This window comes from Xyrauchen texanus, chromosome 8, assembly GCF_025860055.1.
Source record: "Xyrauchen texanus isolate HMW12.3.18 chromosome 8, RBS_HiC_50CHRs, whole genome shotgun sequence".
In the NCBI taxonomy this organism is placed as follows: domain Eukaryota; kingdom Metazoa; phylum Chordata; class Actinopteri; order Cypriniformes; family Catostomidae; genus Xyrauchen; species Xyrauchen texanus.
In genome coordinates, this window is record NC_068283.1 from 44,286,450 (window position 1) to 44,311,449 (window position 25,000).

Below are 25,000 nucleotides of genomic sequence, written 5' to 3' on the forward strand. Positions count from 1 at the left end.
TATCTATCTATCTATCTATCTATCTATCTATCTATCTATCCAGTCCATCCTTTTTATCAATCTATCTATCTATCTATCTATCTATCTATCTATCTATCTATCTATCTATCTATCCAGTCCATCCTTTTATCAATCTATCTATCTATCTATCTATCTATCTATCTATCTATCTATCTATCTATCTATCTATCTATCTATCTATCTATCCGTCCATCCTTTTATCAATCTATCTATCTATCTATCTATCTATCTATCTATCTATCTATCTATCTATCTATCTATCTATCTATCTATCTATCTATCCGTCCATCCTTTTATCTATCTATCTATCTATCTATCTATCTATCTATCTATCTATCTATCTATCTATCTATCTATCCGGTCCATCCTTTTATCTATCTATCTATCTATCTATCTATCTATCTATCTATCTATCTATCTATCTATCTATCTATCTATCTATCTATCCGGTCCATCCTTTTATCTATCTATCTATCTATCTATCTATCTATCTATCTATCTATCTATCTATCTATCTATCTATCTATCTATCTATCTATCTATCTATCTATCCATCCTTTTACCTATCTATCTATCTATCTATCTATCTATCTATCTATCTATCTATCTATCTATCTATCCTTCCATCCTTTATCTATCTATCTATCTATCTATCTATCTATCTATCTATCTATCTATCTATCTATCTATCTATCTATCCTTTTATCTATCTATCTATCTATCTATCTATCTATCTATCTATCTATCTATCTATCTATCCTTCCATCCTTTTATCTATCTATCTATCTATCTATCTATCTATCTATCTATCTATCTATCTATTCTTTTATCTATCTATCTATCTATCTATCTATCTATCTATCTATCTATCTATCTATCTATCTATCTATCTATCTATCTATCTATCTGTCCATCCTTTTATCTATCTATCTATCTATCTATCTATCTATCTATCTATCTATCTATCTATCTATCTATCCTTCCATCCTTTTATCTATCTATCTATCTATCTATCTATCTATCTATCTATCTATCTATCTATCTATCTATCCGTCCATCCTTTTATCAATCTATCTATCTATCTATCTATCTATCTATCTATCTATCTATCTATCTATCTATCTATCTATCTATCTATCTATCTATCTATCTATCTATCCGTCCATCCTTTTATCAATCTATCTATCTATCTATCTATCTATCTATCTATCTATCTATCTATCTATCTATCTATCTATCCGTCCATCCTTTTATCAATCTATCTATCTATCTATCTATCTATCTATCTATCTATCTATCTATCTATCTATCCGTCCATCCTTTTATCTATCTATCTATCTATCTATCTATCTATCTATCTATCTATCTATCTATCTATCTATCTATCTATCTATCTATCTATCTATCCGTCCATCCTTTTATCTATCTATCTATCTATCTATCTATCTATCTATCTATCTATCTATCTATCTATCTATCTATCTATCTATCTATCTATCTATCTATCCTTTTACCTATCTATCTATCTATCTATCTATCTATCTATCTATCTATCTATCCTTTTATCTATCTATCTATCTATCTATCTATCTATCTATCTATCTATCTATCTATCTATCTATCTATCTATCTATCTATCTATCTATCCAGTCCATCCTTTTACCTATCTATCTATCTATCTATCTATCTATCTATCTATCTATCTATCTATCTATCTATCTATCCTTCCATCCTTTTATCTATCTATCTATCTATCTATCTATCTATCTATCTATCTATTCTTTTATCTATCTATCTATCTATCTATCTATCTATCTATCTATCTATCTATCTATCTATCTATCTATCTATCTATCTATCCTTCCATCCTTTTTATCTATCTATCTATCTATCTATCTATCTATCTATCTATCTATCTATCTATCTATCTATCTATCTATCTGTCCATCCTTTTATCTATCTATCTATCTATCTATCTATCTATCTATCTATCTATCTATCTATCTATCCTTCCATCCTTTTATCTATCTATCTATCTATCTATCTATCTATCTATCTATCTATCTATCTATCTATCTATCTATCTGTCCATCCTTTTATCTATCTATCTATCTATCTATCTATCTATCTATCTATCTATCTATCTATCTATCTATCTATTCTTTTATCTATCTATCTATCTATCTATCTATCTATCTATCTATCTATCTATCTATCTATCCGTCCATCCTTTTATCTATCTATCTATCTATCTATCTATCTATCTATCTATCCATCTGTCCATCCGTCCGTCTGTCCATCCGTCTGTCTGTCTGTCTGTCTGTCTGTCTGTCTGTCTGTCTGTCTATCTATCTATCTATCTATCTATCTTCTGTCTGCCCAGCCACCCATCAGTTCATCCATTCACCCACCCACCTGCCCATCCATCAATCCATCCAACAACCCACCTGCCCACTTACACACTCATCAGTCCATCTGTCTGTCTGTCTATCTATCTATCAGTCTGTCTTTCCGCCTGCCCACCCATCCATCCATCTAACAACCTACCTGCCCACCCACACACTCATCCGTCTGTCTGTCTGTCTGTCTGTCTATCTATCTATCTATCTGTCTGTCTGTCTGTCTTTCCGCCTGCCCACCCATCTGCCCACCCACACACACATCCATCCATCCATTCATTCAACCAACCACCCGCCCATCCATCCATCAATCCATCCATCCAACAACTCACCTGCCCATCTACTCTCTATCAGTCTGTCTGTCTGTCTGTCTATCTCTGTCAACCCACCCAACTACACATCCATCCATCCATCCATCCATCTAGATTGTTTTATCTCTGATGTTATATGAATCTGTTTCAGGAAACTCTCCTATCCTCATACATGTTTTGTTGCTCTGCTGAGCGCTAATGTCATTTCATTTTCCTTATGAAACACTTTTAGAGTCATTGTGACTTGAGGGCAAATCAGAATGAACTGGAACTCATTTACCCAAACAGAGCTTGCTCAAAATGAACTAAAGCCAATTACTGTATTCTTAATTTACACAACTGAAGAGTTTTAAAGAAAATGTGATCTGTGACTGCTAATGAATCTGAGCCAAGAGCTAACTAGCAGCGCTAATGATACGGACACCATCTGACTCCAATAAATTAACACACAGGTTATGATGTGTTCAATAGGGTGCATTTTATTGGTAATGGGAACCAACAGGGAATCTAGCCCTGCTAATAATATGTTAGCATGAGTAGTTTTACTGGTGTGATGGCAGCAAACACATGGTTAAGGATGGCTAACACAGCAGTTTCAGGTTTAGTTCCATGAAGTGGAAAATTACTGACATCAGCATTGTGTCTTCGAGCGAAAACTCCCGAACATTAATTTATAATGTTTGAGGGTTTCAAAAGCCTAACACTGTGTCCCAAACAGACGCAACAATGATTTTTCAGCCAGCACTGGATGGTACATGGCATTTAATGACTAATAAATTGAGAAATGAGAACAGTCAGGAAGAACAGTCTGTTTATTCAATGTACATCATCCTTTTCTCACTGAAGCAGCATATGGACATAAGCATTACACTACGGCAAAACTCAGAGGGGATAAATATACAGTCACACACATACACATGGCAAAGTAACTTTAGGAGTTTGATCCAAATTCCATCTATTACCATTGATTATGTTCATGCGGTACTACTGATGTTATTTTGACAATCTCCAGGGAAAGTCCAAAAGAAAGGAGCCGGTCTGGCTGTCACCTCTCCTTCATTCTGAGCCAGTGTGTGCGACAGAGCTTGACTAAAGTGAGCGTGACCTCTGCAAAGCATTCGGTAGGTGTAACACCCTCGGCCAAAACCGAGTTGGCTAGCACAAGTTAGCCTGTTTTAATGTTCTGTCATGAAACTTATTTAGAAGCAATGAGAGTTCACAGCAGACGGGGCTACCCGGCATGACGCCACAGAAATAGAAACCAGTCGCTTGTCACGACTGGTTAGGATGAAAACTCTAACATGGAAAGACATCTTTTATTGTGCGTCACATCTGGTTATGATGTGGTGCAACGCGTCGCTTTGTATTAGACTTTGGTGAATAAGTCGTCCCACACAGCTTGTGCTAAAGGTATGAACCATGGACGTTTTTACTTTTGACCACCATGCAACTGTTTTGCCATTCAGAATACCGTGGCAAACACATGACAATTCCCTAGCAACAATCCACAACACCCTAGTATTGTAATGATGAGATTTTCACAGGCAAGCATTACATAGTACAAAAATCCTCATGGTAACAAAATCACAACCATGACCTCATTAACATACAATTGTACAATTATTTTCTTTAAAGGGGTCCTGATATGAGGAATCAAATTTTCCTTGATCTTTTAACATATAAGAGTTAAGTGTACTATAAAAGCCTACTGTATGTTTCAGAACTCAAAACTTCCTTCTCACTGCAAAAAGAGTATTTGTTGAAACCAAGCTGCCAAAACTTCCTCCACATTGTGATGTCACACTGTGGAAGACATTTGCATATGACCGCCTCCACAACAACACATCAACGCCTACTTTACCTTATCACCTCCATAGCCACGCCCATTAGCGGTGAGCCGTGAGATGGCAATGAGGGAGCAGGTCAGTCAAGAGCAGAGAGCCAATCATAACAGTCACAGTTATCTGTCAAGTCTTAAAGGAGAAGCGGCACCAAAACCGAGTATTGTTGACAAAGGGTCAGAATGAGGGTGCAAAAATGATCATGATTTACAGGTTTCCCAGCGTTCTTCCTCACCTGCGTAGAGTTCTGGTCCGTACAAAGCTCCTACAACTGGATTCATTTTCCAACCTGCACAGAAAAACAGGACAAATATACCCATCAAACACTTCAGCGTATGGTTTATTAGATCCCACTGTGGTTAAAATAGCATCTGTCCGTGGTAGTTAAAAGCGTTAACCAGCTGTAATGCTGAGGTAGCAGGTGTCATGTCATTTTGTCTTTTTAAAAAGAGACAGATTTACGAGAAGGAACATGCTCTTACTGTTTGAATACGGGTTTACCACTTTCTTATTCGTCATGACTCTAGCCGTGGCGTTGTTGACCTGTGAGAGCGAGAGCGAGAGATTTGAGAACGCTAGAGAAGTGTACATCGAAACCGCATGCATCAACATGCTCCGTTCATGCACAACATGCATGTGTGTCGGTAATGTCTCTCGGCTCGTCCAGCAATAACTTACAAACATCCTTCCAGATCATTCTGATTCTGAGCAAGCACGCAACAACTTACATAATGTAATATAATATTCTGAAATGACCTTATTCACAACAGTGCCATCTTTGATAGCTGATGGGAATGAAAACGAGGCTGTGAGGGATAGACTTACCGTCTCTTCAATGGCATGCACTGTAAAAAGTGCATGAAAGTGCATAAAAATGAAAGTTTTTTGTCTAATGAAATTTCTCGGAAATATGTATACTGTATATATATATCATATATATCAGCGGAACGATCCAAAAACACTTTATACAAATGTACAACCCACTGAAGATACTTTAGAGACTTGTTGCCAGTCTGGATTCTCCCATAAAATATGGACAGCGCTGATTGGATAGTTTTGTGCATTATCCAATGAAAGAAGAGGATGATTAATATGTTAAAGATTTAACGTGTATAACGTTCATCTCAAAACGAACGTAAAACGATTATTCTGTGCTGTTTTTAAACTTAAGTTTATTGAAAATGATTTTGACTTGCCCCTCAGTTTGTAAAAATGGCCAATGCCATTAGAGCAATCCACTTACAATGGAAGTATATAAATATACAACTATCACACTGTTTCAAAACCACAACCAGAACACATAAATAGCGAGTACATGCAAACCAATACGATGATAACTACCGAGATTCAGCGTATTCGCATGAGATTTGAAATCATTGGTTATTCTGTGCTTTTGACATAACAATTGAATCAGTTACATGCACGACACTTGCACACATTGGATAAGCTGGTAAGAATGCATGTACAGGTGGTTACATGCAACCCGAAATCAGAGTAGTGGGCGGGAATCTAAGCATGGATTTTAATCTATGTGCCGATTGATTTTTGCTTAAACCGTTATGACCTTATCTGGATAATGGGAATCTGTTGAAGGCATTTACTGTACATGACCAAACAAGCTGTCGGGTTATTTAAGCATAGAGGGTGTACATAGTAGTGCATGTAAACACGCTCATTACATGTGTTAGCATGAGACTAGCGTCATCTATCTGTAAATAAAACCTGGCTATATATATATTTAAGGACCCATAACCAGCTCAAATAACATATGTAAGTGCTTTATCAAAAACACAAGCACCACATTTCTGCTTTTAAACCCTTTGGTTCACTTGCCCCACAGACTTCCATTGTAGAGGTCGACCGACGGTGGATTATGCCGATAGGACAGCCAAGCTGGTGGAAAAGTCTGAAAACCGACGAATAAGCCGATTTATTGAATGTCAAAAGACAAAATGAAAACATTCCCAGATAGAGTATTTTTTTCCAATTAAAATCCCAATGACAACCATAAATCAATCGATCGATCTGGTCCATAATTCAGGACTTTTCACTGCAAACCATCCCGAAATACACCATGAACTCTTAATAATTTGTATGTTTTTGCTCCCAGCTCACAAAAACATGGAAGGGAAACTAAGCATGCACACTTCCTGTCATCTATTATGTATTACAATATAAACTCTGTCAAGTCAACATTGTCATATAGGCTAATAAATACTGTATGAGCAATAATACATCAACAGTAGATCATAATTAATCAGTAGTATAACAGACCGTTTCCCTTTTCTTCAGAGACACTGGCAGTCAAAATCAACATCCACATTATCATAAATGTATGATTACCATATACTGTATATACTTAATCACAAAACCTCTTAATAGCCTTATAAAAATGAATAATAATAAAATAAACCATCGTAACAGATTTACCGATAACAGATAGTTCCATAAAAACAACTATTTGCACCGAAGTATCGGTAAAACCGACCCCGTCTCCATCGTGAGCGTGCTGCTCTAGGCCTCTATGTTGATACAAACTGAGGGACAAGTCAACATTATCAGAGCTTCAGTTGTATTTAACCCCACATATTCTTTGAAAATGTCTCCCGCTGATACACACAAGCACACACTCAGGCAGGTAGCGTGCAGATGCGCAGGAATCTCAGTACAGGAATTGGTGTGAGCAGGCGGGAATGTGGTGAGGACAGAAGGGGAAAAGGAAAGCACCTCGATTTTACGTCCCTCTACGATTGAACCGTTTAGTTTCTCCCTCGCGCGATCTGCATCTGCGCTCGTTTCAAACGTTACAAAGCCGAAGCCCTGGAGAGGAGAGCGTTAGGACCCCATGAAAGGAGGAAGATGATAATGAAGGGTTGCAGAGAGAGAAAAACAGAGACAGAACGGTAAAAGGCCAGCAGAGAACAGCAGCAAAAGCAGGAAACAGAGCCTGTGTGTAAAGATGTTCATTCAGGTTATTTTAGTAACACAGATGAGACAGAAATCAGACACAACTCCTCTGATCCAAAACAAAGTGTGCTATACAGACACTAGACTAGTTTAGTTCATTGAGGAATTAAAAGACAGGCCCACTGGGAGCTCCGAGGTTGTTAAACGATGGTATATGCTTCTGTTGAAGCCATTAATCCACATTATTTCATTTTAATAAAAAAAAAAGTCATTTCTATTGGGAAGACACGCAGGCTTGAGTGAAGTTTGAGATGCCATTTATTTGATAGATGTAAAACGGGAGGTGATGTCTCTCTCTTTGGCGTAGGCCCCGTCTGGCAGTCCGAGGTAGTTGTCATGTCCTGCCGGAGATAGGAGGCAGGGGCGAGGAGCCTACCCCCCTGTGGGACAGGGCTCAACTGGTGGTGGTGGGGTGGTGGAGGTTGCCGTATTAGCACACTGAAACAGCAATGTGATAGATTGTGAGCGGACTTATAAAGCAACGGCTTACGTGCGATTGGCTAGGAGTTACCCAGCTAATGATGTGATGATGTGCACCTGCTGGTCTTCCTGCTAGAACTACGCTCCACTTTCATTTCTGGTGAAGAACTACACTACCCATGATCCTGAATAAAGATCCACCAATCAGAGAATGGAAATGAACAAAGCCCACCAAAAGAGCTCTACAGCGACTGTCCACTCCCATAACGCATTGTGAAGTCGCTCTCCCAAAAATTTCTATACTTAAAATCAACAACTGAAACTCAATAATTGAATTCCTGGTAAAGAACTACACTACCCATAATCTCAAAGAGAGATCCACCAATCAGGGCATTGCAGCGAACAAAATGCACCAAAAGAGCTCAGCAGCAACCAACCACCCCCATAATGCACACGCAATGATGCAATCGATGTTTGCATATTTTTGAATATTTTTGCAAACAATTAAAATATATTGTTTTTATATTTATAATCAACTTTAAATCAATAGTTATATATATTTCCATCAATTTTAATTTGATTACGTCATTCGCAATGCTTCTTGGGCCTGTAGTTCATTACCTCATTAAAGATGTTAAGTGCACAGTCTAGTACCTTTGTTTTTTTTGTGTCAAGTCAAGTTTGTAATTTTGTGATTCACCTCGTAGCTGGTTGGATTGGTTCATGCCTTAGAACTCTTTAATAAAGGAATGTCTGAAATCCCTATGGAAAAAATGAATGGGAAAAATACTTCCGAAAACAAGACAGCTGTTACCACAAGGATTCTGACTGGCTAGGGTTGCGTCACATAGCTCCTCCCTTCAGGGGGCAGGGCCAGTGAAAGTACAGAGGGGGCGGGGCTGTAGGTGATGGAGTATCATGTCATTTGGGTAATAAAGGTCGAGTTAATACCAACCAGAGGGGTTTGGAAATATAAGACATGAAGGGTTTTACTGCGCTCAAAAACTTCAGGGCTTCCTGCTCTGGAGTCCAATTCTCTTGAGGGAGTCCGAGAGAGAGAAATAGAGATAAAGAAATGAATTCAGGAGAAAACTGAGGGCAAAATTAATCCTTTTGACATTTCACACAGCTGTATCTTTTCTCTTCTCTCCTGTTTTTCATCATGTAATAATTAGCTTGCACTGAGGGGTAAAAGACACCCCATTTTTCAAAAGGGACAAACATATTGAATGCAAATTGCTGCCTCTTAGAAAAGAGATTGTTTATTAATGGGCCGGTCGGTTCATTATACATCGACGCAGGTGGTGAGGACAGCAAGGCATCATTTGTAATGGACTTTGTAGGGTGTTGCTTGAGCAGAGCGGGCTGTTGTTTTCATCTTATATCACTGTGGGGGACAGAGGACGGGTCTGAACGCAATTACTCACTATCAACAGCTGAAATATTCAAGACTAAACAGTGCCGCGGAAGGACCTGATGTGTTTTAAACACCTCTGCAACGTGTTGTGCTAGCTCAAAAAATATAAATAAATACTAAGCCATTCCAAACCTGCACGACTTTCTTCTTGAACACAAAAGGAGAGTATTCATGCTGGTATTTTGCATACATTGAATGCACACATGGATAAGGGGCTGTCGAGCTCCATAAACGGGCAAAAAAGCACCATGAAAGTATTGCAAAAGTAGTCTATAGCAGGGGTTTGTCAAACTGGGGTCCAGTATTTTTATATAATAAAAGTAATTAAATAAATAAATTGGTAAAAAGTAAAAAAAAAAAATGTTTGACATTATTTTCAATTATTTCCAATTTATTCAGTATTACTATTTTTCTCATTACATTTACATTACATTTACATGTATGCATTTGGCAGACGCTTTTATCCAAAGCGACTTACAGTGCACTTATTACAGGGACAATCCCCCCGGAGAAACCTGGAGTTAAGTGCCTTGCTCAAGGACACAATGGTGGTGGCCGTGGGGTTTGAACCAGTGACCTTCTGATTAACAGCCCTGTGCTTTAGCCACTACGCCACCACCACCAGACCAAAGTCTAAAAAGCTCTGCCCTATAGAGCTCGTGCTCAATGTTTCATGTCGTCTCATGTCATACAATAGCTTTGTTTGATGAACACACCAACATTTTGACATTATTTGCAGAAAACTTGACCTATGCTGTAGCTCTCAAATCTGATTTGCATTTGTGTATATTCCAAAAGGGTGAGATAAAAGTTTCTTGGCATGTTTGATGTCAATGATGACAAACAGAGTGGCCTGGGTATCTCAGCGAGTATTGACGCTGACTATCACCCCTGGAGTCACGAGTTTGTATCCAGGGTGTGCTGAGGGACTCCAGCCAGGTCTCCAAAGCAACCAAATTGGCCCAATTGCTAGGGAGGGTAGAGTCACATGGGGTAACCTCCTGGTGGTGGTGGTTAGTGGTTCTCGCTCTCAATGGGGCGTGTGGGGAGTTGTGTGTGGATCCTGGAGAGTAGCATGAGCCTCCACATGCTGTGAGACTCCGAGGTGTCATGCACAACAAGTCACGTGATAAGATGCACGGATTGACAGTCTCAGAAATGGAGGCAACTGAGATGTGTCCTCCACCACCCCGGATTGAGGTGAGTAACAGCACCACCATTAGGACCTACTAAGTAGTGGGTGTGGCATGGGGGGCGTGGTCATGTGTCAGTCTGCGGGAGAGAGAAACCAGGTGACAAGCCTTACCGCTCTCTCTCCCGCAGACAGACACATGACCACGTCCATGCCACAGTGGGATTTGGGCATTCCAAACTGGGAGAAAAGATAATGGCAAACAGACAGTCTTGGAGCTCGACAATCTTTGTTCACCGTCTGTTTTCATTATATGGAAAAAAGCAGCGTGGAAATTCTGCTAAACATGAATAAATGATGATCTCAGGAACATTATTTGACTGTGGCAACATTTCTGCAAATCGAAATGATGTGCTTCATTACACGTTTGGCTGCAGTTTCCAGTAAAATGTCCAGCAGGGGGCGCCAAAAGCGAGTGATAAAGTGTCGTAATCAGGTTTTTACGGGGAATATTAGATGGAGCTTTTAATGAGAACAATGTACCTCCCTATCCTAAAATTCTCCCTAAACTTATAGTGATCTAAAATGAAATGAGAGGTGAACAAAACAGATATCCATACTCTAAACCAGCACCTACACCTAACCGATAGTGTCCTAAACAGACTCTTTTTGCTTAACCAACATCTAAACCTGACCGTTAGTGTGGGAAAAGCAAATGTGACATAAAAGCAAATTTTCTGAAGCAACCACTTCATTTAGTTTCACTTTTATGACACTCTCGTCTCACGGTTCACCTTGTGCGTTGGAACGAGCCCCAAATATTACACATTCTGGGAAGGGTGACTTCTGCTACTGAGCTCTCTCAATGCTTATGTACACTTTCATGACTGTTTTGTTCCTCCACTTTATAGTCTTTAGTCTGACTGGAGGAAGATCAAACCAGCGTCTCCGAGCCAATAAAAAGTTCAGAAGATACAGAGAAAGATCATCATTACACAAACAGAGAAGAAGAAGAAAGCGAACATCATTCATACCTTTGATCCTCTTTCATTAAAGATAATCTCCACGTCTAAGATCTTCCCAAATTGCTGCAGAAAAACATAGAAAGAGAAAAAGGGAGAAAAGACTGATGAAGACGGGAATAGGAGAGAGATAAATCGATTAGGAGTGTCTTGCTGTGTGCACGAGAAAGTAGGCCTTGAATCCTGGGACGAAATAATAACATCACAGCGCAAAAATGGAAATTCACAAAGCATTTCTGCAATCCTATTGCTACACGTTAATTCTTTAGCATAATTAAAGGGATGTTCACTCAAAAATGAAACTTCTGTCATCATTTATATAATTTACACAAGACTTCCTGTTAGAACAGCGCTCTATAAGATATAAAGAATTGTATGTGAATTCTATGTGAGCATCGGTCTTTCTCTCCATCTCTCTCATCTTTGTTGTGTGCCATTGCTCCCTGGGGAGACGTTCACCAATCTTCGTTCTTAGCTTCTGTGCTGTTCAAGTCGTTAGAAAATAGAGGGATGAGAGACGAGCGCAAACCCGTCTAATGAGCGCAGATTGAGGGTGGTTTTTAATTGGTGCCTGCGATGGTCGTATTAATTCATTAAAAGCAATTATCCTGTCAAGTATTTGGCCACTGCGGGTAAGCATGGAGAGAGATTGTAAGATGCTAGAATCCCTAATAGGTTAGAAAGTGGACTCTGTCATTTATGAGGCCTGTTACAAAAAGTGAGAAGAGAACAGATGATGATCGGACCGTGGTAACTGGTTCAACGTTATCGGGGAGTCAACGTCATCACACAAATGAGAAAGACTTCTGAAAGTTGAAAATACTGTAGACTTTGTAGCCCTGTGTGGGTTTGTTTACATTTGAATTTTTGGCATTTGGTGTTTGCCATCTAAAGGTCTAAAGGTCTGTGCCAAGTTTGGTGGATGTACTGTAGCTTGTAAACTCTAAGAGGAGTTAGAGTTGATCATTTTGGTCTTGGTTTAGAGATTAAACCCTAAACCAAGTCTGTAGAATAGCAGTATGTTGACTTTGTCAAGCTCTTTCTTGATGAATATTACTGAATCGTCCAATCAAGTATCGCTTCCCTCACATAAATGTCTCTTCCCCTGCCATCCTACATTTTGGAAATTCGCTCGTCAACCACTCCCCCCTCTCCCATTATTAAGACAAAAACAGATGTCCCACCGCAAACTCATGCAACTGGTTGAGCTAATGTTGCTGCGTCAGGTCGATCAAACAAAAAGAGAAATGTTGAAAGCGGCACATTGCCACAATATTTACACATTTCGGGGAAATCAACCCACCAATGTCTTACTACCAGTAGTCTCTGCATACTGCACTGGGATACAAGAAAGTATTTTAACATCCAAAAACAAACACACTTCACATTTGAACCAAACACAACTGAGAAATATGAAAGAGCAACCTCTGCAATAACAGATGCCTTTGGGGAGTGCTTTATTGTCGCTCTTTCGTTTGCACTGGAGCTGACAATGCTTAATGCTATTGCTCATCCAATCAACCAATGAAACTGTAGGCTGAAATCTATCAATTTCTTCAAATGAATGCACATGTTGCTAAGAGCTCAATCAGAGACACCCGCACAAACACATTAACTCCCCAGCGGGAGCTCCGTGCTGTGTGGAGGGGTTTTCTCTAGCTGGTATGCGGCAGATGTTAACTGTTTTAACCAGGCGTAAAGGGAACTGTGATGGAGATTAATTAGTTTGGTGTGAAAGTTGCATATGGTTTGTAAAGGAATATCTTTCCTCTGAGCATGCTCAGTTATTCCCTAACTGAGTTAATTTTGCTCAAGCAATAGTGTGAGCTTGGAGCAGGACTATCTGTTTGTGCAATCAAACATTGGCTTAACATCTATCAAGCTACGTTAAATAACAATATAATATAGTAGTAAAGGTAGATTATAATCAATATACATGAAAAAAATAATAATACTAATTTACCTTTTTTATTCATTATAAATGCATTTAAAAACTGACCCCGAAACCGTCCCAAGACCCGACAGATTGTCAGGACCCGTAAGGCTCGGGTTGGGTAGCTGTCCTTTACGATAGTGTCACATTGTTACACTTATAGGTGAAATCAACCTACGAAAGGCTTACCTAAATGTTGACTCTTATTAAAGTCAAATTAACATCAAAAGTATTACACAGTTCAGATTCAAGTAGCTAAAGATATTTCATGGAGCATAGTAGCTGGTCTTTTACTGGTCCAACGTGGCCCCACCAACTTGACAAAGATAGTCTATCTGGTCAAAACCAGATACAACAGATACAAATCTGTTGAAAATACCAGCATAGGTTGTGTTTTCCTCACCAATCTTTTTGACTAACTTCACAAGCAAGAATTTACTGGTCAACCAGCTTCACCAGAAAACGATTGTGGTCAACCAACTTCATCAGACATGTTTTACTGGTCGACAGCATGCATATTGTGGTAGACCAGCACCAAACCAGCAAAATCCAGCCTGGACCATCATGGAAATTCATGGCAATCATCCATAGCATGTCAATTTGTATCTCGAGAATCCTGCACTCTATCCCAAACCGTTGCACTTCGTCTATACAAGAATGTGACAGATCAGAGTCTGGTCAACCCAAAACCTAATTATACAGGACCAATTATATGACTAGTCATTCAGGCAACTCATTGACTATTCGATTTTAAAAACAGGAAGTTTTGAACATTCGTATCATTGACCAGCTTGGATCAACTAGAAGCTTAAAACCAGCTACCCTCAGAAGCTGGTTTAGCTGGATTTTCCAATTGGGAATTGGGATGTATCTTGCCAAAAACATAACGTTGCATTCTGCAAACCAAAGCAGTATTGAAGGCAGTTTCCGCACTGACTGGGAGAGCTGTGCTTCTCATAAAGTCCTCTGATTAGTGGGTTTTAAAGTGTGCAAGTGTACATCTCCATACCGATCCACGAACTCGAGGAGTCTAACCACTCGGAGGAATCGGATTTAAGCAGATTCTCTAATTCCGTCTCGCTGGTCTCTCTTAACAGAGCACAGCCGTAGGTGGAATGCTAACATAATGTCTGCACAGCGGGAATGCCTGAGATGAAGGCAAGACCCCTAAGAGAGAGACTCCCAGCAGCCCTCAAGGCATACAAAGCAGAAGCGGCCCCGAAGCCGACACAAAGTCGAGGGTTTTACTTACAGGAATATTTTCTTTTTCCGACTCACATTTCCATACGGACTTCCTCTGTAATAACCCACTCGGCTTGATGCTACTCTTAATAATGAGCTCCTCACTTTGAGTCTCATTAGCAACTCTGTACATTAGCCTGGTGATGCTAACCTGACGCCCCACTCATTTCGCTCTGACTCGCTGCTAGCCAATCAGCTAATTAGCTTCAATAGCTTGGTGACAGAAACCGTCAGTCTAACTCGATGTGGGCTAAATCTCTATTAGCCATGAGGCTAATCAACACCGCCAAGCTTTGTTAGCATGGTCATTAGCACAAGGCTTTCTTTAGTCTGTGTGGGCAGATGGAGCTTATAAAGTGTGATTACCATCTTATGCGGGCCGTGAAGGCAAGAGTATGGCCATATTGCATTTGTTCACAAGCTGTCTTGTAAAGCAAGTATGATCTGGTTTAAGGTGGTCTCCCAACTTGAGCAGCTGAAAAGTGGCCAAAACACCTCTAAAACCATCAAAATAGACCAGCTTTATTAGCTACTAATAAAGACCAGCAAAACAGATGGTTAAAGCAATTGTTTTTGGTCAGCAGTGAGGACACAGTATAGCTATATTGCCTTTGTTTACCTTCATAACTAATAGTCAAATTCTAGTGCAGCTACACGTACACAGTACACAAAGCCCTGTGGCATTTTGGAGCAATTAGCATTTGGCTCTAATTCCCGATGTAAGCCCTTCGGAGAGTGGAACGGGGTCAGATATACATCCTCAGTGCAGCTACTGACGCCAGCTTGGTTGATAATGATTACACAAACATCCCTATCCATCCATATTGTGTGTGTATATATGTGTGGCAACTCCTTAGAAAAGCTCCCATCTGAGTTTGCATCATATATCTCTGGACCACCTGTACACAATGCCTGCAAGTTAATTACTACGTTTATTTGGCCCGTACAGGCCAAGCAGCCTCAGAGAGCAATAACCAGACTATCAGAGAACATGATGGGAAAGAGAGGGAGGGCACAGACCATGTTCTATATAATTTATATGGTTACACGGCGGTCTGCGTGGTAATTAACCTCATCTTTCTGACAGAGCTTGTAGCCGATACCAACCTAAACTAATGAGAGACGTTTAAAGCAGCTATGCTGGCCAACCTGCAGCTGATGGGCCATTAACAGGATGGAAATAATTTTTTAGAAAACAAGAGGGAAACAGCAGATAATGTGTGTCTCTTTGTGTGTGTGTGTGTGTGTGTGCTGTATAACTTATTTAGCAAATCTGTTGTCGTCTTCTTTACTCTACAGGTTAGCTTCGCCACATCATGTGCATAAACGTAATTTGGACATTCAATACATTTACATGCACTTTAAAGGAGCAATATGTAATATATTTACTGTACTAAAGCATAAAATTATCATAAAATTGTGACAGGGCGGAGGGCGGGGCCAGGTCATGAATCCACACACCCGCCCCTAATCAAGCCAATCAAGCCTCAGAGAGGGATAAAGGTCGACTGGAGACTGCAGTGAGACAGAGAGAGAGGTTTACGGACAGCTGTCCGACACCTGTGTGTGTGTGTCTTTTTGGTTAAGTTTTATATTATACACTGGTGCCGAAATCCGGGAATGCTGCAGTGGAGTTCTCGCCACTAACGTCCACCCCAACAGAGCAGCCGCGGCCATCCGCCGGAGGACGGAGGAGCCCGGCCACCTGGAAGCGGAGGAACTGCCGCCGATCACGAGGGGAGGAGAGGCTCCCAACCAACCGCCTGGAGCTATTACCACTGCCAGAGGCAGGGGAGACCCCTACCGTCCACAAAATTTAGCGGGACGTTCCGTCCGCCAGGGGCCGGAGATCTGCCTCCGATCCATCTGGTGAGGCATGGCTGTCGTCCATTAGAGGGTGGAGGATTGGCCGAGGACCAAGCTACGCCATATCGGAGAACCGGCGAGTACGTGTTTTTTTTCTCTCTCTCTTCCACTGCCGTAGGTGTCGGCCTTTCCCTCTCGTTGAAGTTTTTTGGTTAATTTGGCACGATCGCCGTTACACAGTGTAGGTGCTACACTTTTTTTTTGTTTCCCTCCCCTTGTCCCCTCCCTAATCCAGGTAGACGGGGATGACCTGCTGGCAGATGGTGCGGAAAGCACGCCCCTCCCCAGGGAAAGAGTGGGGGGGGTGTACGTCATGCCGGGGGCTACCCGTCCTGAGAGAACGAGGGAGGAATGTGACATGGTGGAGGGCAGGGCCGGGTCGTAATTCTGCTCTCCCGGCCCCTAATCAGGCTAATAAAGCCTCAAAGAGTTATAAAGGCCGACTGGAAGCTGCAGTGCGACAGAGAGAGAGAGAGAGTTACGGACAGCTGTCCGACACCTTTGAGTGTTTGTCTTTTTGTTTCAGTTTTATATTAAACTATTATTTATATTGTCAAGCCAGTTCTCACCTCCTCCTTTCCATTAATCCCTTTACAAATATGTTATCAGAGATTTAGGAAACATGATAAGTTGAAAACAGTGCTACATCCAGAATATTCTACTTGAAATGTCCGTTCCGGGACGGAATTTCTGTTTGTGTTTTGGCCTGTGTGATCCCTCCCAATGCCCATTTCCCAATAGTATTTCAACACCCCGGGTTGCCTGATTTAAAACAAGTTAGCAGACAAACAAAGCATGCTGCAGCCATGGAAGCCAGAAGCCACTTTGCTTGATATGTCTGGTAGCCATATCACCCTGCAGCTATTGCCTTGTTGCCCACTAAAGCTAAGCAGGGTTGAGCCTGGCCAGTATCTGGATGGGAGACCTCCTGGGGAAAACCAAGGTTGCTGCTGGAAGTTGTATTAGGGAGGCCAGCTGGGGGTGCTCACCCTACGGTCTGTGTGGGTCCTAATGCCCCAGTATAGTGACGGGGACACTATACTGTAAAAAAAAAGCACTGTCTTTCGGATGGGACGTTAAACCGAGGTCCTGACTCTCTGTGGTCATTAAAAATCCCTAGGGCACTTCTTGTAAAAGAGTAGGGGTTTAACCCTGGTGTCCTAGCCAGATTCCCCCATTGGCCCCTATCTGTCATAGCCTCCTAATAATCTCCATCCCTGAATTGGCTACCTCACTCTACCATCTCCTCTCCACCAATAGCTGGTGTGTGGTGGGTGTTCTGGCGCACTATGGCTGCCGTCGCATCATCCAGGTGGATGCTGCACACTGGTGGTGGTTGAGGAGATTCCCCATATACTATGTAAAGCGCTTTGAGTGCCTAGAAAAGTGCTATATAAATGTAAAATGTAAATTGTTGTTGTTGTTGCCATTGTCAGTATGCTCATTCCTGTTGCATGTCCTCAACCTGGCAAGAAGAGTGAGCTTCAAGTCTAGGGAGGATGGGGTGGGAGAGACAACTCTCCAATATTTTGAATTTGTACCCTTTTTAAATGCTTGATGTCAATGTTACATATTGTTCCTTTAAAGTTTGATTTGGCATTGCGGGTCATTTTGACTCGTTTTTAACAATGGTTTGAAATGGGTCTGAAAGTTCCGCAAGACCAAAGAAGGGTTACAATGTCACGTAAACGTTTTAGACCAGCCTAAATCTTTAAAAGATTAGAAGATTTAGAAATAAAAATGAGAAATGAAAGATTTTAGGTACAAAACATCAACATTTTGAAATCCAAAATAATACATAAATATAATTACAATCATAGGCAATGCAACCATTAGAACTTGTAACCTCGCCCTCTTTTAGAAATGCACATATTGCAGTTTTTGTGAAATAATAATTATATTTTTAATAATACAAAATAGGTAGAAAGTGTGTGTTGGGGCAAGAGGTAAGTGGACTCACCCCAAACATTTGCCGCAAATCGGGGTCTCGGAAGCGGAAGGGGATGTTGGAGACGTGTAGTCGCTTCGGCTGCTGTTTTTCCGTGGATTCTGAATGCTGCACCAGCTGCGAAACTTCCGTTTGCGTCACGTGTTCCGTCTGCGACAAAAACAAAAGAGCCGTCTGATCATTAGTGCACACTGTAGCTGCAGGTTAGACTCGCAAAGAAGAAAAAACTGAATAAATGAAGGATAGTAACTTAGCCTATTTATCCCCGGCGATCATTTTTCACTGCAGATCTACACCGTTAAACAGACGTTGAGTTATGGAAACATACCTGAGGTCATGCATCTACAATATGATTATTAATCTCCAGCTGTTAGTGACTGAGGAGCACAAACACATGAGATATACTGACAAATATCCACACACACACACTCGGCGTTCTCGGGTGGAGGGGGCAAGGCGGTTGGGTCGCAGTTTCCATCATTATGTTGATGATCTACCACAAATGAAACTTCAGACAGCTGTGACAGATGCTTGCACTCAGTGCTAGCTCACTCGAGCAGAACTACACACACACAGCCATTTTCTCATACTCGCTTACAGCAGCATGTCATCAGAATGTCATCATTGGGATAAAATATGCTCACATTCATTCAAACACACACATGTGTGTTCGCACAACACAACAACATCAACACATCTCCCCAGAGCATCACTGGTTTCATCAAAACGTCAACACAGAGCAACAGCATTATTGCATCAGTTCAGAAATGAGAGAGAGAGAGAGAGAGAGATAGAGACAGGAGACAGAGAGAGAGAGAGAGAGAGAGAGAGAGAGAGAGAGAGAGACAGAGACAGAGACAGAGAGAGAGAGAGAGAGAGAGAGAGAGAGAGAGAGAGAGAGAGAGAGAGAGAGACTTTCACAGACACATGCAGTAAATTGCAAAAGTAAATTGGTGAATCTCAGGAAAATTAAAACATTATATTTTTGCATGAATAAAGTTTATTTCAGGACCATTAAGGATTCTTCCACTGTGACAATACTTTCATGACAATTAAACCCCCCCACATTGTAATTATCGTTCTCTGTAATGTATTCTCATTATTCTCAATAGATTACCAGTTCTGTAATAAAGTGTTTTGACCATATTGTCTTAAAATGATTTTAATGCAATCTTCTTCTTCATTTAAACATCAGTATTCGTCAAACACAGTTCAATCAATAATAGGTGATATAAAAAATATGATGTATAAAAATGACGTTTACATTTTTTGTTTTTTGTAGCATAACAGTAATAAGAGGAGTTTTTGTTAACATTAGTAAATGCATTCTGCATTACCGTTTACATTTATTATCTTGATCCATGTTAATTTATGAGAATACTATGAACTGTAATGAACGTTTATTATGCATTAAAGCATTTGTTCTCAACCTTTGTGTCTCCAAGGTCCCCCACCGTCTAGGACACTATCTGAAGGCCCCCTCGTCCGAAACGAGACGTGTCTGATTAAAATAATTAATCATGGATCATTTTTGATCTTGAAGCGTTTTGTTTTAGCATTTTAATGAAGTTAAATTATTATTTTAAAGGGTTTAAATACAGAAATGTGAAGCTTATAATATTATAAAAGCACAAACATTTATTCTTATTTAAAACTCGTGTGTTGTTTGAGCTGTAAAGTTGTTAAAATCATAATTTTTAGGGTTTGTTGACATTACATTGTCATAATTACAAACTTGTCAAATTGGATATAACTTTACACAGATAAGATCAGTAAGTGATTATATCACACTAAAATCATGTTTACATGTATATTGTTTATGTCTTGTGTCTATACTTTTGAAACAGTGATTATTTTAATGATTATCGACTGGCCCCCATTCACTTCCATTGTAAGTGTCTTACTGTAATCGTGATTGGATATAACGTTACACAGATAAGATTAGTAAGTGATTTTATCACACTAAAATCATGTTTACATGTATATTGTTTATGTCTTGTGTCTATACTTTTGAAACAGTGAGTGTTTTAATGTTTATCATCTGGCCCCCATTCACTTCCATTGTAAGTGTCTTACTGTAATCGTGATTGGATATAACGTTACACAGATAAGATTAGTAAGTGATTTTATCACACTAAAATCATGTTTACATGTATATTGTTTATGTCTTGTGTCTATACTTTTGAAACAGTGAGTGTTTTAATGTTTATCATCTGGCCCCATTCACTTCCATTGTAAGTGTCTTACTGTAATCGTGATTGGATATAACGTTACACAGATAAGATTAGTAAGTGATTTTATCACACTAAAATCATGTTTACATGTATATTGTTTATGTCTTGTGTCTATACTTTTGAAACAGTGAGTATTTTAATGATTATCATCTGGCCCCCATTCACTTCCATTGTAAGTGTCTTACCGTAATCGTGATTGGATATAACGTTACACAGATAAGATCAGTAAGTGATTATATCACACTAAAATCATGTTTACATGTATATTGTTTATGTCTTGTGTCTATACTTTTGAAACAGTGAGTGTTTTAATGTTTATCATCTGGCCCCCATTCACTTCCATTGTAAGTGTCTTACTGTAATCGTGATTGGATATAACGTTACACAGATAAGATTAGTAAGTGATTTTATCACACTAAAATCATGTTTACATGTATATTGTTTATGTCTTGTGTCTATACTTTTGAAACAGTGAGTATTTTAATGATTATCATCTGGCCCCCATTCACTTCCATTGTAAGTGTCTTACCGTAATCGTGATTGGATATAACGTTACACAGATAAGATCAGTAAGTGATTATATCACACTAAAATCATGTTTACATGTATATTGTTTATGTCTTGTGTCTATACTTTTGAAACAGTGAGTATTTTAATGATTATCATCTGGCCCCCATTCACTTCCATTGTAAGTGTCTTACTGTAATCATGATTGGATATAACTGTACACAGATAAGATTAGTAAGTGATTTTATCACACTTAAATCATGTTTACATGTATATTGTTTATGTCTTGTGTCTATACTTTTGAAACAGTGAGTATTTTAATGATTATCATCTGGCCCCCATTCACTTCCATTGTAAGTGTCTTACCGTAATCGTGATTGGATATAACGTTACACAGATAAGATCAGTAAGTGATTATATCACACTAAAATCATGTTTACATGTATATTGTTTATGTCTTGTGTCTATACTTTTGAAACAGTGAGTATTTTAATGATTATCATCTGGCCCCCATTCACTTCCATTGTAAGTGTCTTACTGTAATCATGATTGGATATAACTGTACACAGATAAGATTAGTAAGTGATTTTATCACACTTAAATCATGTTTACATGTATATTGTTTATGTCTTGTGTCTATACTTTTGAAACAGTGAGTATTTTAATGATTATGGCCCCCATTCACTTCCATTGTAAGTGTCTTACTGTAATCATGATTGGATATAACTGTACACAGATAAGATTAGTAAGTGATTTTATCACACTTAAATCATGTTTACATGTTTATTGTTTATGTCTTGTGTCTATACTTTTGAAACAGTGAGTATTTTAATGATTATCGACTGGCCCCCATTCACTTCCATTGTAAGTGTCTTACTGTAATCATGATTGGATATAACTTTACACAGATAAGATCAGTAAGTGATTATATCACACTAATATCATGTTTACATGTATATTGTTTATGTCTTGTGTCTATACTTTTGAAACAGTGAGTATTTTAATGATTATCGACTGGCCCCCATTCACTTCCATTGTAAGTGTCTTACTGTAATCGTGATTGGATATAACTTTACACAGATAAGATTAGTAAGTGATTTTATCACACTAAAATCATGTTTACATGTATATTGTTTATGTCTTGTGTCTATACTTTTGAAACAGTGAGTATTTTAATGTTTATCATCTGCCCCCATTCACTTCCATTGTAAATGTCTTACTGTAATCGTGATTGGATATAACGTTACACAGATAAGATTAGTAAGTGATTATATCACACTAAAATCATGTTTACATGTATATTGTTTATGTCTTGTCTATACTTTTGAAACAGTGAGTATTTTAATGATTATCATCTGGCCCCCATTCACTTCCATTGTAAGTGTCTTACTGTAATCGTGATTGGATATAACTTTACACAGATAAGATTAGTAAGTGATTTTATCACACTAAAATCATGTTTACATGTATATTGTTTATGTCTTGTGTCTATACTTTTGAAACAGTGAGTATTTTAATGTTTATCATCTGGCCCCCATTCACTTCCATTGTAAGTGTCTTACTGTAATCGTGATTGGATATAACTTTACACAGATAAGATTAGTAAGTGATTATATCACACTAAAATCATGTTTACATGTATATTGTTTATGTCTTGTGTCTATACTTTTGAAACAGTGAGTATTTTAATGATTATCGACTGGCCCCCATTCACTTCCATTGTAAGTGTCTTACTGTAATCGTGATTGGATATAACTTTACACAGATAAGATTAGTAAGTGATTTTATCGCACTAAAATCATGTTTACATGTATATTGTTTATGTCTTGTGTCTATACTTTTGAAACAGTGAGTGTTTTAATGTTTATCATCTGGCCCCCATTCACTTCCATTGTAAGTGTCTTACTGTAATCGTGATTGGATATAACTTTACACAGATAAGATTAGTAAGTGATTTTATCACACTTAAATCATGTTTACATGTTTATTGTTTATGTCTTGTGTCTATACTTTTGAAACAGTGAGTATTTTAATGTTTATCATCTGGCCCCCATTCACTTCCATTGTAAGTGTCTTACTGTAATCGTGATTGGATATAACTTTACACAGATAAGATTATTAAGTGATTTTATCACACTTAAATCATGTTTACATGTTTATTGTTTATGTCTTGTGTCTATACTTTTGAAACAGTGAGTATTTTAATGTTTATCATCTGGCCCCATTCACTTCCATTGTAAGTGTCTTACTGTAATCGTGATTGGATATAACTTTACACAGATAAGATTATTAAGTGATTTTATCACACTTAAATCATGTTTACATGTTTATTGTTTATGTCTTGTGTCTATACTTTTGAAACAGTGAGTATTTTAATGATTATCGACTGGCCCCCATTCACTTCCATTGTAAGTGTCTTACTGTAATCGTGATTGGATATAACTTTACACAGATAAGATTAGTAAGTGATTTTATTGCACTAAAATCATGTTTACATGTATATTGTTTATGTCTTGTGTCTATACTTTTGAAACAGTGAGTATTTTAATGATTATCATCTGGCCCCCATTCACTTCCATTGTAAATGTCTTACTGTAATCGTGATTGGATATAACGTTACACAGATAAGATCAGTAAGTGATTATATCACACTAATATCATGTTAACATGTATATTGTTTATGTCTTGTGTCTATACTTTTGAAACAGTGAGTATTTTAATGATTATCGACTGGCCCCCATTCACTTCCATTGTAAGTGTCTTACTGTAATCGTGATTGGATATAACTTTACACAGATAAGATTAGTAAGTGATTTTATTGCACTAAAATCATGTTTACATGTATATTGTTTATGTCTTGTGTCTATACTTTTGAAACAGTGAGTATTTTAATGATTATCATCTGGCCCCCATTCACTTCCATTGTAAATGTCTTACTGTAATCGTGATTGGATATAACGTTACACAGATAAGATCAGTAAGTGATTATATCACACTAATATCATGTTAACATGTATATTGTTTATGTCTTGTGTCTATACTTTTGAAACAGTGAGTATTTTAATGATTATCGACTGGCCCCCATTCACTTCCATTGTAAGTGTCTTACTGTAATCGTGATTGGATATAACTTTACACAGATAAGATTAGTAAGTGATTATATCACACTAAAATCATGTTTACATGTATATTGTTTATGTCTTGTGTCTATACTTTTGAAACAGTGAGTATTTTAATGATTATCATCTGGCCCCCATTCACTTCCATTGTAAATGTCTTACTGTAATCGTGATTGGATATAACTTTACCACAGATAAGATCAGTAAGTGATTATATCACACTAATATCATGTTTACATGTATATTGTTTATGTCTTGTGTCTATACTTTTGAAACAGTGAGTATTTTAATGATTATCGACTGGCCCCCATTCACTTCCATTGTAAGTGTCTTACTGTAATCGTGATTGGATATAACTTTACACAGATAAGATTAGTAAGTGATTATATCACACTAAAATCATGTTTACATGTATATTGTTTATGTCTTGTGTCTATACTTTTGAAACAGTGAGTATTTTAATGATTATCATCTGGCCCCCATTCACTTCCATTGTAAGTGTCTTACTGTAACCTCCATTTCTGCTTTTTTTTAAGAAAAAAATTTTTTTTTTGCAGTTATCAACATTATGCCACAAATGCCGTTATTGAACCCAGAATATTCCTTTTACTAATGTTAATG

At 38.5% G+C, this 25,000-nt stretch overlaps 1 protein-coding gene across 1 annotated transcript in view; it reads right to left on the reverse strand.

Annotated features, from left to right (window-relative positions):
• The window catches only part of LOC127648334 (RNA binding protein fox-1 homolog 3-like), a 105,177-nt gene that overhangs the window by 21,496 nt on the left and 58,681 nt on the right, over window positions 1-25,000 (reverse strand). The window contains exons 3-7 of the mRNA XM_052132991.1: window positions 18,532-18,669; window positions 11,543-11,596; window positions 7,300-7,392; window positions 5,055-5,115; window positions 4,808-4,861 (exon numbers count right to left, since the gene is read on the reverse strand). Of these exons, the coding sequence (XP_051988951.1) occupies window positions 4,808-4,861; window positions 5,055-5,115; window positions 7,300-7,392; window positions 11,543-11,596; window positions 18,532-18,669 (400 nt within the window). The remainder of the gene's footprint in view (window positions 1-4,807; window positions 4,862-5,054; window positions 5,116-7,299; window positions 7,393-11,542; window positions 11,597-18,531; window positions 18,670-25,000) is intronic.